General features: G+C 40.5%; 1 protein-coding gene across 1 annotated transcript in view; it reads right to left on the reverse strand.

Annotated features, from left to right (window-relative positions):
• Nucleotides 1-1,265: 1,265 nt before the first annotated feature.
• NUP160 (nucleoporin 160) overlaps nucleotides 1,266-14,261 on the reverse strand; it is a 43,578-nt gene continuing 30,582 nt past the window's right edge. Inside the window, 14 exon segments of the mRNA NM_001105630.1 lie at nucleotides 1,266-2,237; nucleotides 2,922-3,026; nucleotides 4,581-4,706; nucleotides 5,812-5,953; nucleotides 6,586-6,687; nucleotides 7,372-7,495; nucleotides 7,669-7,779; nucleotides 8,614-8,674; nucleotides 9,872-10,032; nucleotides 12,851-12,956; nucleotides 13,050-13,146; nucleotides 13,244-13,338; nucleotides 13,435-13,530; nucleotides 14,006-14,125. Of these exon segments, the coding sequence (NP_001099100.1) occupies nucleotides 2,148-2,237; nucleotides 2,922-3,026; nucleotides 4,581-4,706; nucleotides 5,812-5,953; nucleotides 6,586-6,687; nucleotides 7,372-7,495; nucleotides 7,669-7,779; nucleotides 8,614-8,674; nucleotides 9,872-10,032; nucleotides 12,851-12,956; nucleotides 13,050-13,146; nucleotides 13,244-13,338; nucleotides 13,435-13,530; nucleotides 14,006-14,125 (1,536 nt within the window). The 3' untranslated portion in view covers nucleotides 1,266-2,147.

Genomic DNA, 14,261 nt, shown 5'->3' on the forward strand with positions numbered 1-14,261 from the left:
ACTTTAGAACTTTCTATAATATATACTGTGTTCTGGCAGAAAAAAAGAAGTATTAATCAGGTTGAAGTAAATTAGGTTAATTGTTACCTAGAATGTGTTCACTGATGGACAGCTTTGTAGAACAAATGAGCTTTGTTAGATCACAAAAAGAATGGTTGGTATGAAACTGTGTGCTATATATATATATATATTATTAATAGAAATGATGCTTGCTTTTATCATCACAGGCTGGAAAAGTGTAACCTTGTTTGTCACATTTTTTTTTTTTTAAGAACTATGAAGTTTTCCGTCAAGAGTCACATGTTTAATGGTGCATGCTATGCTAAGTGGCTTCAGCCATGTCTGACTCTTTGCGACCCTATGGACTATAGCCCACCAGGCTCCTCTGTCCATGGGATTCTCCAGGCAAGAATACTGGAGAGGGTTGCCATTCCCTTCTCCAGGGGCTCTTCCTGACTGAGGCATTGAACCCATGTCTCTTATGTCTCCTGCATTGAAAGGTGGGCTCTTTACCCCTGGTATTTAATGGTAGTTAAGTACTAAAAGAGAAGGGAGTCCTTTTAAAAGCAATTTATAATCAGAAAATTGTCAGAGTTGGAAGAAACAAGGAAAGATAATGCTATTAATACATCACATGGTCCAGAAAACAAAACTGCAGACTCAAAGCGAGGTGAAAAGTGAAGTGAAAGAATGTGCGCACCTTCTCTCTGCTCCGGTTGGAAATCAAAGTGAGGAAGGTGGAAGAAAACGGACAGAAGAGCTGGTCAGTGTCTTATGAACTGCTACCATGGAAACCACTGCTTTGCTCTTCTATGCAAATGAGGAGCTTTCTGGAACAGGGCCAGTCTTGAGCTACTTCTCCTCCAGAAATGGCTACAACAGGGTTTGATAGTTTTCAGACTGCAGGTTATCATCCATTAGTCACTCATGAAAATGTAAGTGAGAAAGCTTTCTCTTGGTTATATATGTATATACAGGTCAAAATATATTCTGTGCTACAACTGGAAGTCACATGTTTATGGAGTTGGGAGGGCAAGGCCGCGTGCTGCCTGTAACTGCATCAAACACTTCACATTAATCATGGTAGAGATGAAGTGAAAAAAGAACCATATACCGCAATATCTACAATAACAGTACCACCGGGAAACTCACATTGTTATTTAAAATATATAATGTAAATAGGATTTTGACAGTATAAAAATTAAATGCTTATGAAAAACTCAAGGAAGGTCAAAGGGCATACAAGCCAAGTACTATACAGATAGTTTCCTTAAAAGATAAATTTTAATATACAGAATAAAATTCAAGAGTTTATTTTTTCATGTTTCCCCAAATTTGTGGCCATGAATGCCTCTAAATCTGACCAGGAGAGTTTATATTTTGGTCCAATACATTATTAGACTACTTGTATGATCAAGTCCGGCTTGATTATCATAAATCATAGCAGTTAATGGAATTTACCCGGAAAATATTATTTTTATAGATGATAAATTTTCTATTTTTTCTTAGCTAAGAGTTTATTCCACTTTAGCCTCAGAATCAGATTCAAGATATCTTCCTTAACAGCTGGTCATCATGTTAGGGTTAATCTAGGAAAATTATTTACTACTTTATTGAAGATCATAAAAAAAAAAATTCCACAATAAATAATGAAAAAAGTACGCAAAATCATTAGCCTCTGTCTGCAATACAGAAAATACATGTCAATTCTGGACCAAAATAATTCCATTGAAATACAAAAAGCGATAGGGAAGAATGCAAGGATTTGCACTGACTGCTTTTGGTGGTCAGCTACAACAAACCAACAACCCTCAGCTATTTTGCAAAGTGAAGGTGGGGTTTAATTTGCAGATAAAGAATGTCTTCGGTAGTTTAAAAAAATATAAACTCTAAAAAAGCTTGTGAATCATATAAAAAAGCAGCTGTCTGAGACCAAGGTTGAAACCCAGAAATCTGTGTGTTAGCACCACCAGCAAGCACAGGTCCTGTGACTCATCCACCCTTCTCTCTCGTGCAGAATGCAGACCGGACGCTGTACACGTCATTTATAGGTGTAAAGGCCGGCCCGGAGTCCAGGTTTCCTGTAGGGTAAAGTCTCAAGCCCGAAGAGGCACCAAGCGGTCACAAAGCCTGGGCAACCGTCCAGGTCACAAGTTCCGACGATACAACAAATCCCGTGTTGCCTTATCAACTTTTTGCTGGTAGTCCTCCAATTTGTCAAGTATTTTCTGGGACAGCTGTAGGAGAAACGAAGGGAATTGTTAGAGATAGGTCAAGGACTGAAAAAGACTAAAGTTATCACTTTGATGTCACCAACCAGATGTCCCCTGATGAAGCTGTTAGCCACTGTGCTTCATTTAATCACCGTTCAGTATAGGAGTCTGCTCTGTGGCTCCACTGCTAAAACTGGACTTTTCTATTATATACAATACTCCAAACTTGTTTTATTAATGAATTTCTAAATATGCAAATCATACCAGTATTTTTAATAAAAGCTTCATTAGCTCTTGTCCCAGGACCAGAAAGCTTATATGTGATTTAACTAATCATTTCGTAAAGGGGTAGAATTCCCTGGTGGCTCAGATGGTGGAGAGTCTGCCTGCAATTTGGGAGACCCAGGTTCAATCCCTGGGTTGGGAAGATCCCCTGGAGAAGGAAATGGCAACCCACTCCAGTATTCTTGCCTGGAAAATCCCATGGATGGAGGAGCCTGGAAGGCTACAGCCCATGGGGTCGCAAAGAGTCAGACATGACTGAGCGACTTCCCTTTCAGTTTTTCACAGAGGGAATGGGCAACACGTGAAGGGCAATGCATGGCTTCGGCCCCTCTCTTAATCCCTGAGAACCAAAAGAGCAGGCTTTGCAACTGCTAGTGCAAGGACTTATGGAATCTAAGGTGCCTCAGGAGAGGGTTTACTCACTGCGATGTTGTGACTGTTGGCAGTGTTCTCTCCCAGAGCCTGGAGAAGCTGATCAATGGAGGAGTATGGGAGCCACACCATTGGAGCCGTGGCGGACAGTGGGAACTGAAAGGAAAAATATGGATCGTTTGAAGAAAATCTGAAAAGTGGACCCTTTCTTCTGGGCAGTTACTTCCATAGGATTCAATAACATGAAACACTTTTTCTTTTCACAGCAAGAGATTGTGTGTGTATGCATGCAAGTGCATCCATACACACACACACGTGTGCACATAGGCACATGACTGGACCCCTCCTCCCCCAACTCTTTTCAACTGGGGAACTAGTGCTTTTCTTAGTTAAATCAAATGCGTATTTTTAAATTCATGTCATCTTTTATCTTAAAGCAGGCCTAAGGCCAATTATCTATTTCTGCTTTATTGACTATGCCAAAGCCTTTGACTGTGTGGATCACAATAAACTGTGGAAAATTCTGAAAGAGATGGGAATACCAGACCACCTGATCTGCCTCTTGAGAGACCTATATGCTGGTCAGGAAGCAACAGTTAGAACTGGACATGGAACAAGAGACTGGTTCCAAATAGGAAAAGGAGTACGTCAAGGCTGTATATTGTCACCCTGCTTATTTAACTTATATGCAGAGTAAATCATGAGAAACGCTGGGCTGGAAGAAGCACAAGCTGGAATCAAGACTGCCGGGAGAAATATCAATAACCTCAGATATGCAGATGACACCACCCTTATGGCACAAAGTGAAGAGGAACTCAAAAGCCTCTTGATGAAAGTGAAAGTGGAGAGTGAAAAAGTTGGCTTATAGCTCAACATTCAGAAGACTAAGATCACGGCATCTGGTCCCATCACTTCATGGGAAATAGATGGGGAAACAGTGGAAACAGTGTCAGACTTTATTTTTTGGGCTCCAAAATCATTGCAGATGGTGACTGCAGCCATGAAATTAAAAGATGCTTACTCCTTGGAAGAAAAGTTATGACCAACCTAGATAGCATATTCAAAAGCAGAGACATTACTCTGCCAACAAAGTTCCGTCTAGTCAAGGCTATGGTTTTTCCAGTGGTCATGTATGGATGTGAGAGTTGGACTGTGAAGAAAGCTGAGCGCCGAAGAATTGATGCTTTTGAACTGTGGTGTTGGAGAAGACTCTTTCGAGTCCCTTGGACTGCAAGGAGATCCAACCAGTCCATTCTGAAGGAGATTAGCCCTGAGATTTCTTTGGAAGGACTGATGCTAAAGCTGAAATTCCAGTACTCTGGCCACCTCATGCGAAGAGTTGACTCACTGGAAAAGACTCTGATGCTGGGAAGGATTGGGGGCAAGAGGATGACAAAGGATGAGATGGCTGGATGGCATCACTGACTCGATGGACGTGAGTCTGAGTGAACTCTGGGAGTTGGTGATGGACAGGGAGGCCTGGCGTGCTGCGATTTATGGAGTTGCAAAGAGTCGGACACGACTGAGCGATTGAACTGAACTGAACTGAAGGACAATTAAGGATAAACACACTCAACAAAACTTTTCTCTAAATTGTTAATAAATGATACTGTTTCCAGTCTGAAATTTTAATTCAAGTTATCTGGAAAAACCTTTGGAAAAAGCAAGTGTGATAACACAGAATTAAAGGAAATGTGGAGACAAGCCTACCTCAATTCCAAAGTACTGATGTCCTTTTCCCAGTACAGCGTCCACATATTCTGAAACCAACTCCACAGCTTCTTCTAAAAGGTCATAGTTTAAGTACAGACGGAGCAACTCAGCTGCATCAACTTTCTGTAAAACGTCAGTGGTCAAAAACATTTACCTGTTTCCATCTAATCCAGGCACTATCCAAAGACTGTTGAGTGTCCGATTCCCTGGCATTGATACTTTTCTTTATAAATAGACCAACATCATGGTTTGCTTATCTTGGGATGAGGGTTGGATTTTCAAGAGCCTAGTTGCCTCCGGGCACCTTGCGAGGCCCTTTCTATTAAGTGGCCTTCCTCACCTGTTTTTTGACCTAAGACACATTTTCATTCTTTCCTACTTTGTTTTGACAGCAGTTAAAAGTCAACAAAACTTCCCAGAAATGCTGAGTACCAGAGACAATATAGTCACATTAATTCTAAGAAATACACGAAGAATCACCAACTTTCAATGCTTGAATTATATTTGTGTTGAACTCAGGGTGAAAGAGAAATGAATACAGCTTCAGTTAGGAAGGTTCTCCTAATTACCCCAACTATGCTTTCTATATTCTGATTTGATCACAATCTTAACCGTTACCAACTTAGCTGCCTTCTCTACTTTCTAACTTAAGAAAACAGACTAACTTTCTTGATTTTAAGCTTTGTATTCTTTTTTCCTATTCTTCCCAATGTATTTCAGAAACAGTAGTCCTCAACTTTAGGCAAACATCAAATCAAATTAGGACCTTGTTAAAAATGCGTATCCTGGATCTTAACTCCAGGCAATTTGATTCTGGAAGTCTTGGATGGAACCCAAGAATCAGATATTTCAAAGAAGCCCACCACCCAAATAATTTAATGCAGGTGGCCCAAGAACCCAATTTTGACAAAACCTGAAAGAAACACTGTTGCAGTATTTGAAAACTATTCCAGCCACTCCTGTGATTTCTTGAGTAATGAATAGTAAATGCAATGTCCCACATAAACTCTTTGTTCTAAAATACTCATTGTTCATTGGGCACACCAGCACATATTAACTTAGTCACCAACCGAGTGAACTTTAAATCTCACACCCAGTACTTCATAGGGACGGAAGAAACTGTTTTTATATTTCCATAAATTATCTTTTTCTTTTTAATCATCTCATAAAGTTATTCAGGATGATAAAGACCAGGTTCCTACTCTCTACAAGCTAAGGTGCCACTTACCTTGTAACTGTTTATTAGCCAGTTAGGCAGAGGAACTCCATGAGATAAGAGCTTGTTGATTACACAGTGGTGATATAAGTTATTCTGGACTTTGTACCTTTCCAGGTAAGCTGATAGTAGCCGCCACGCTTCATCTGTAGCACTTGATGAAAAAAGAGGACTTATGAGTTCCAGATTCTTAATAGATAATTACAGTACCATTCAAAACATGTATTTACAAGGAAAACAATCTTTAGACATAACTAATCGACAATACAGCTAAATGATAACTGACGCTATTAGGGCCAAGGTGACTTAGAGGCGGCACTAGAATTTCCCAACAACCGCATATGAACTCAACAATTTAGTTTACTTATGTGTTCCAGATTTCTAAAATAATGAAATTGGCTCAGACTCCTGTTTCCAAACCTGACCAAGCATTAGAATCATGTAGAAGTTCTGATTTAGAAGATTAGAGTGATGTTTTGTAATCTGTATCTTGATAGTAATTCTGGTGTGAATTTAGGGGCTGAAAAATAATGTCAAAGGACTTCATCACTGTAAAATGCTATAATTCTAAAAAAGGACTTCATCACTGTAAAATGCTATAATTCTAAAGTGCTAAGCTGCATAATACAAATTATAAATGCAACTCAGGGAAGGGAAGTGTACTGAGGGTTGTTAGAGAAGGATCTGAAGACAATGGAATACATTCAGGTAGCCACTTATTGGGTGCACTGGGGTCAGATGTGGAGGGTACGCCCTTGCAGGGCTGGCTGGAGTCTGGGGCGGTACCTAGACTCCTTAGTGGTGATGACTGACGAAAGCTGGTTGGCTGCTAGCCAGGCCCAGGCTTCTGCTTGAACTGCTTCTCCTCCAAACTGCAATTTGATGCATCTGAAAGGAGAATGGTTCCACACACAGTAAGTCAATTTGCTGAAATGCACATTATGTTGCTACTAAACCTGAAGATAAGATGACAACTTTAGCTCCAATCTATTACTGAATTCCCTGCTGGGATATTGGCTTTCCCTCTCCTCACATTCAAGTAACTGGATGACCCATAAGGCCATTAAGAAGTGTTAAGAGATCATTTACTTACAAGAGAAAACTGATGAATAATTCTGAAAGTTTATTTCTAACCCACAAACAACTTGACCAATATTTAGGTGTGACGTAACATCAGTAAGAAGCGCTTTTAAACAGTGTGTGGGCCAAGAGATGCCCTAAAGGACTGAAGAGAACACACGTCTTGTCTAAATGGGCACACAGGTTACCTACTGTCATGCGGGCATGCGGGCTTGGCAATGCCAGATCTGATTTCTCAAAAGACGCTATAAACCAAGATTAATTCCCCGCCCCCACACAAAAACCTCACAGTCAACTACCAAAAAAAAAAAAATTCAGACTACATAAAAACTTATTTAAAGTTGGCTTGTAAGATACTGGCTTGTGTGATAACTGCTTCATACTAAGCAACAGTGAAGTAAATAGAAAATTAAGAATATTTTAGAAATTTAAGACTAGAAGATAAGACTATGTTAGAAAATTAAGACTACAGAAAAGCAATTTTATACATACTTGAAAGCAAGTCCTTCAAAGACTGGCGTTAAGGGAAGCTTGAAAGTCTGACACAGTGATATGGCAGTGTCAAAAAGGCCAGCCTGAACCAAGAGAGTGACCATCTCCTCTGCGGATGAACTTCCTGCAGAAGTGGAGAAGAGCTATTTAGTGCAACCACTGGGACATGCCAATGAACTGACCCAAAGACCACGTCCTTGGTGAATGCCCAGAATAACAACGACACGCTCCACACCCACGTGGCACGCTACGTCTGCTGCCCGGTCCTAAAATGTGCTGTTGGTGCTGAATGCCCACCTGCGACGGCAGCTGCCGAGGGGTCATGCTGAGCCAGGGTGAGGCGAATGCGGGCCAAGGAGCACTCCTTCTCCAGATCTTCCAGTTCCAGGATTTCAATCTGTCTATTCGCTATAAGCCAAAGGAAAACACTGTCAATTCCCGGAGCACAAAGGAAGTGCCTGTCAGACAAACGCAAGCCGTCAGTTTCCACTAAACACTAAGTCACTGTCAGTTGAATGTTAAGAAGATGGGGTGAAAACAAAGGGCTCAATAAAACAAACGACCCTGCTTCACTCTAGAGCCGAGTCAAGTGAAAGTACTTTAATAACAGCTTCAAGGAGGCGCTTGCAAGGAATTAACTCTTACAACTGTGAAATACTGTCATCTTTATCGGTAAGGAACATTGCCCAAAGTGAGAGGCAGAATTAAAACCATGTGTGTCCAACTCTAGAGCCCAGGCTCTTTAAGGAAGGAAATCATGGTCCAAGACTCTGCGCTCCCACTGCAGGGGCTGGGGGTTCAACCCCTGGTCGGAAAACTCAGAGACTACTTGCCTCGAGGCGAAAAAAAGGAAAAAAAGAGAAGGGAAATCATGCTTCTATAGAGACACTAAAGGAACCCAATTTAAAAAAGTATGCAGCTCGTGTCCCGGTGGAGTTGCCAAAAATAAAATAAAATAAAAAAAAGTATGCAGCTTAAGCTGACTCGAACACAACAAGCAGCAAACATACACACACCCTTTTTTAAGGATTTTCAGGCACACAAAGTTTTCAAAGGGCAACCAGACAGAATACTGATAAGAAACTTTACTATATTTTAACAAAGCAACTACCATACATATACAATGTAATACAATATGAGTGTTTATACTATAATAAGCACTATAAAAAAACACGTAAATATAAACACAACTAGTGTAACACGTGGCAGTCAGCGCAAGTCGGCCTGAGCTCCCCAACTCACTGGGGGCAGCTGTGCACTCTCCATCATGATTCCTCTTAGGGGATGCTCCAGGGCGATCATACTGAAAAGACAAGAGATTTAACTATGAAAAATCAGTATTTTATTTTAATATCATTAACTATGATCCAGGGCTTTCATGCTTAAATTCTCTCAGCGTAAATTACATCTATTTCAACTAGCACAGCTCTTCTCACAAAGTTACTGTGACTACTAGACAAAGAAACTCGGCTCACTTAGCTGAAATTTTACTGAGTCCAAAGACACTGATTTGATGTCCATATAAACCACCTGACTTCCCTTGGTTTACAAAATTACATTCTCCATTCATAACCCTGGAAAATAGAACAGTATATGCAGGAACTATAGAAGTAACTGGAGTACCCCATCAGCATGATAAGAAAAACTCAAGGTTCACCTCCTTTAAAACAGTAGCAATACATTAAATTAACAAAAATGAATGAGATAAAAACAGCTAGCACTTACTGAGCACTTTCTGCAGGCCAGGCACTGTCACTATTCTATGCAATCTTAGATGGGTTATCTCATTTAATACCCACATAATCCTAGAAGGTAGATATTATTATCATCATCATTCCTATTTTATGCAAGAGGCTAACTGGACAATAAAAGATACAGTAATTTGCCTGAAGTTAGGCTGTCTAATTCCAAAACCACTCTGTAATACTTATTCAGAGAACTGATGATTTTGAACTGTGGTGCTGGAGAAGACTCTCGAGGGTCCCTTGGACTGCAAGGAGATCAGACCAGTCGATCCTAAAGGAAATCAACCCTGAATATTCATTGGAAGGACTGATGCTGAAGTTGAAGCTCCAATACTTTGGCCACCTGATATAAAGAGCTGACTCACTGATGCTGGGAAAGATTGAAGGTGGGAGGAGAAGGGGATGACAGAGGATGAGATGATTGGATGACATCACTGATGCGATGGACATGAGTTTGAGCAAGCTCTGGGAGATAGTAAAGGACAGGGAAGCCTGGCATTCCGCAGTCCACGGGATCACAAAGAGTCCGACATGACTTAGCAACTAAACAACAATACTTATTCCTACAGTAATTCTGAACTTGGAAACCAAAGAGGGTAGTAACATAAAACAAATGAATCACTGCAAAAACAGATTAATTTTACAAATATCCCAGTGGAAGTTTTAAATGAAATGAAGCAAAATGAGGTATTTTTAAAGGACCAAACAAAATAAGTTAAATAATCCCCAAATTCCAGGATACAAAGTTTTCATACCACTGCACCAGATGCTGGCTGAACAATCCACGCGTATTCTGGGCGAATAAGTCGTAAGCAATTAATAGCAGCCAGATAACAGTTGCCTTGCTTCTCAAGTCCCCGGATGGTTCGAACCTCTCTGCCAAGACGCATTCCATATTCAAACATCACTGTGCCAGCTATAAGGCAATAACAGATATAAGGATTTCAAAAATGTGACTCTTTAGAGACACAGAGAAAATCTGTCACACTTACCAAATGTTAAAAATTAAAAAAAAAAAATCAAGTTTAACTTAAAACAACAAAAAATCACATGTTGCTAAGAATGTGGAAAAACTGGAACCCTTGTGTCGTGCTGGAGGGAATATAAATTGGTATAGCCACGAAGGAAAACAGTTCTTCAAAAAATCAGAATTACTTTATAATTCACCAATTCTACTTTTGGGTGTATAAACCACTCCCTCCCCCCAAAAAAACCAACTGAAAGCAGTCTTAAAGAATTATTTGTACATCCTTGTTCACTGCGGTGTTATTCATAACAAACAAAAGATGGAAACATCCAAGGTTCCATCAAAGTTGTTATCAATACGTCCATAGAGTTTCGTAAACTCTGATGGATGCTACAACATGGATGAACCTTGAAGACATTATGCTAAGTTAAACACGCCAGTCATGAAAAGTCAAATGCTAGAGGATTCTGGTAGCCAAATTTGTTGACAGAGAGTGGAATGGTGGTTGCCAGGAGATGGGGAGGAGGGAATGAGAAGTTGGTGTTTAAGGAGTATAGTTTCCGTTTGGCAAGGTGAAAAGAATTCTGGAGACTGGCTACAGTCACGTGAAGGTGCTTAGCACTACTAAACATGTAAAACGGTTAAGACAGTAGTTTATGTTACATGTACTTTACAATCCCGAAGAAAGGCAGAAAAAAAAAAAATTCTGCAAACATCTAAAATGTTACTTTTGAAGTTTAGATACTACATACCCATGTAGCACAGAACACTAGCTGGAGAACTAGTTTCAATTCTGTGGTCACCTATCACCACCCAGGATCTGAGTGTCTGTTCAAGGTCATAAACTCTTTTTTCTTTTTTCTGGCTGAGTTGCATGGCATGTCGGATCTTTGCTCTCCAACCAGGGATTGAACGTGTGTCCCCGTGTTGGAAGCTCAGAGTCTTAACCACTGGATTGCCACGGAAGACCCCCCAAGATCATACTCTCATCATTGTTCTAAGACAGCATGGGACTCCAGAAACTAAACAGATTTAAAAATTCTCTTTCAGTTTTCAAACTAAATCAAACTCTTTTTCATCCCAACAAAAACTTTTGAGTGCCTGGAATATGTAAGACGTTTTTGTCAGAAAAACAGCCTTGCTCCAGAAAGATCTGAACATTAATCCAGCTAAACTGGTCTTAATCGGGTGGACGTAATGGATGCTGTCATTGTGAAAGCAGTGAGAGATGTTGAATCGTCTACACTGCCTTTCTTATATTTGTCAAAGAACACACAACACCCTTTACCATTAGGAATATGAAGAATAGGCCTATGGACTATTTCCATCTATTCTTTCCAATGAAAATCAATAAGAAATCTAAAAAAAAATTCCTGAGTGAAAATAGTATAAAAATGTTAGTGGTTCCAAAGGGTAACCACAATGATTATCTTGTAAAATATGATCTTAAAACAGCCATGTAATCCCTTAATTTTAGCTGACCTGATAAAGATCACATTGTCATCAAATAAATCCAAATTCAGAAACATTCTACAAAAATGATTGGCCCGTCCTCTTCAAACATATCAGTGTCATCAAAGGCAAAGTAGGGCTGATAGAATGTTCCGGATTAAAGGAGACTAAACCAACAGGCCAATTAAGCCCAAGACGTGATCCCAGATCAGGGGGTGAGGACAGTATGGGAGAAATGTACTAGCCGTGTTTGGCAATATTTAAACATGAATAAGAGCACGTTGGATAAGAGCACTACATCTACATTTAGTTCACAAAATTAGTTATTTTCTCAATTTGCAGTTATATAAGAAAATGTCCTTGAAATGCATCTGAAGTGTTTATGCATTGAGTCATGATGTCCACAACTTACTCTCTAAAGGATCAGCACAAGTAAGAGAAAAGAAAGGCCAAAGGCTTCCCTGGTGGCTCATTGCTAGAGAATCTGCCTGCCAATGAAGGAGACACAGGTTTGATCCCTGGTCTGGGAAGATCCCACAAGCCATGGAGCAATGTGAAGCCCGTGTGCCACAGCTACTGAGCCTGTGCTCTAGAGCCGGGAGCCACAACTGCTGAAGCCCGCGTGCCCAGGAGCCCGTGCTCCACAGCAAGAGAAGCCCCAACACTGCAGTCAGAGAGTGTCCGCTGCTCACCGAAACTAGAAAATCGAAGGCTTGGCACAGCCAAAGATAAGTAAATAAATTAGTAAATCAACAACAACAACAAAGAGCAGAAAGAAAGGCCAAAGGCAAAATTGTACAGGAACTTAAAAACCAGCCACAAACAAAACAAAACAAACAAAAAAAAAACAGCCACAAAAATTCAAGGTGCCTTTAGTGAAATAAAGTTGCTTTTAAAATTAGATGAAAGATACACATAGAACGCCATCTCAATGGAAATGCTTCAGGAATGTTCTAAAATGGGAGAAATATCTATCTTTTTTGGCTGCACCGACCAGCTTATGGGGATCTTAGTTCCCTGACCAGGGATTGAACCCAGGCCCTTTGCAGTAAAAGCATGGAGTCCTAATAACCACTGGACTGCCAGGGAATTCTGGCAGAGAAGTGTCTATCTTTAAGATTAATAGGTAATCTACAAAGAGGTGAAGCAAATCTTGAACTTAAATATAAATTCCCCAAATGCTTGTAGAGAACACTTGTCCAGTGGTAAAAATAAGGTAAAAATTACATAAGTCAAACAGATAATATTTTTTTGTAATGCATGAAACCACTGATGAGGCTGCCTCCCACAGAGACGACACGCTTCAAGTGCTCACCCTTCCGGTAATTGTGACGATAGATGTGAAAGGCATACAGAAGCTCATAGTAATTGTGAGTCATAAGGTCCACAGCTCTTGCGCGTGATTCAATTATTCCCACCACCTAAATGAGGGGAAGCAGTCAGATATCAACGTTAGCAGCCATCACGACAACCACCAGAACTGCGTCCAGCCATCAGTGGATAAATAAGATGACCTCATTATGCAGATTCACATAGGGAAACTCCACAAGATCCTGAAGTTGGGAACGTTCACAAAGAACTACGACCAGCTGCCGCAGACAATCCAACTGCCTAGAAGGAAAGAAAGGGATACAAGTGTCCATTTTCCTTGCGGATTACACAGGGCTGGTAAAATGCCTCCTCTAACTAAGACTGTGGGTTTGATTACCTGCTGGAATCAGGAATTTGGGTTAAGGCTTCATAGGCTTGGCTATTGTGACCTAAATCCAAATGATGCTTGAAAATGCATGTCCTTAAAGTGGCCTAAGTATCAAATACAGGGGAAAAAAGAACAGAAATTAAAACACCGTACCCATGATAAAGCTCCAGGGTAATAAGCAGAATACAGTTAGTCCTCACCTGACTTTTCCAGTCATCACCTGCTTCAGTTATTGCTGATGTGGCCAACTGAATAACTAGTTCAGGCAAACCTACGACATCCAGCAGACGCAAAACCTAGGGAGAAATATTAGAGCACTTCAAATTGAAATACAATTTACTTTATTTCATGTTTTGGCTTCCCTGGGGATCCAGTGCTTAAGAGTCCACCTGCCAATGCAGAAGACAGATTCGATCCCTGGCCCAGGAAGATCCCACATACAACTAAGCTCATGAGACACAACCATTGAGCCTGCGCCCCTACGGCCTGTGCTCTGCAAGAGAAGCCACTGCAGTGAGAAGTCCGAGCACCACAAGTAGAGGAGCCACCGCTCAATGCAGCTGGAGAAAGCCTATGAGCAGCTACAAAGACCCAGTGGAGTCAAAACTGAAAGACATTGAGTATAGTTCCTCGTGCTATATAGTAGGTCCTTGTCTACCTATTTCATATATAAAGTGTATATGTTAACCCCAAACTCTCATTTATCTGCCTCCCTGCCCCTATTACATTTTTAACCAGTGTGGTATAAGAAGGACCAAACCATGCCAGAACCTTATCATAATACTGCAGCCGGGGGGTGGACACAATCTCTCCATCCTCGGAACGGATCAAGCGATCTAAGAATTCCTCTTTGCCCACTTCGGATGCTGCCTGGCAGAAACATTCCAGAGCCTGGAGGAATAGAAGGATATAAAATGACTTATAATAGATTGTTCCACTTCCAGATACTATGAGCCAAGAGTTCTTGTACCAAGAAAAGCCAAAAAAAAGAATGAAAATTATTTAAGTAAGTAATTATTAAGTAAGT

The sequence above is a fragment of the Bos taurus genome, chromosome 15 (genome assembly GCF_002263795.3).
Source record: "Bos taurus isolate L1 Dominette 01449 registration number 42190680 breed Hereford chromosome 15, ARS-UCD2.0, whole genome shotgun sequence".
Classification (NCBI taxonomy): Eukaryota; Metazoa; Chordata; class Mammalia; order Artiodactyla; family Bovidae; genus Bos; species Bos taurus.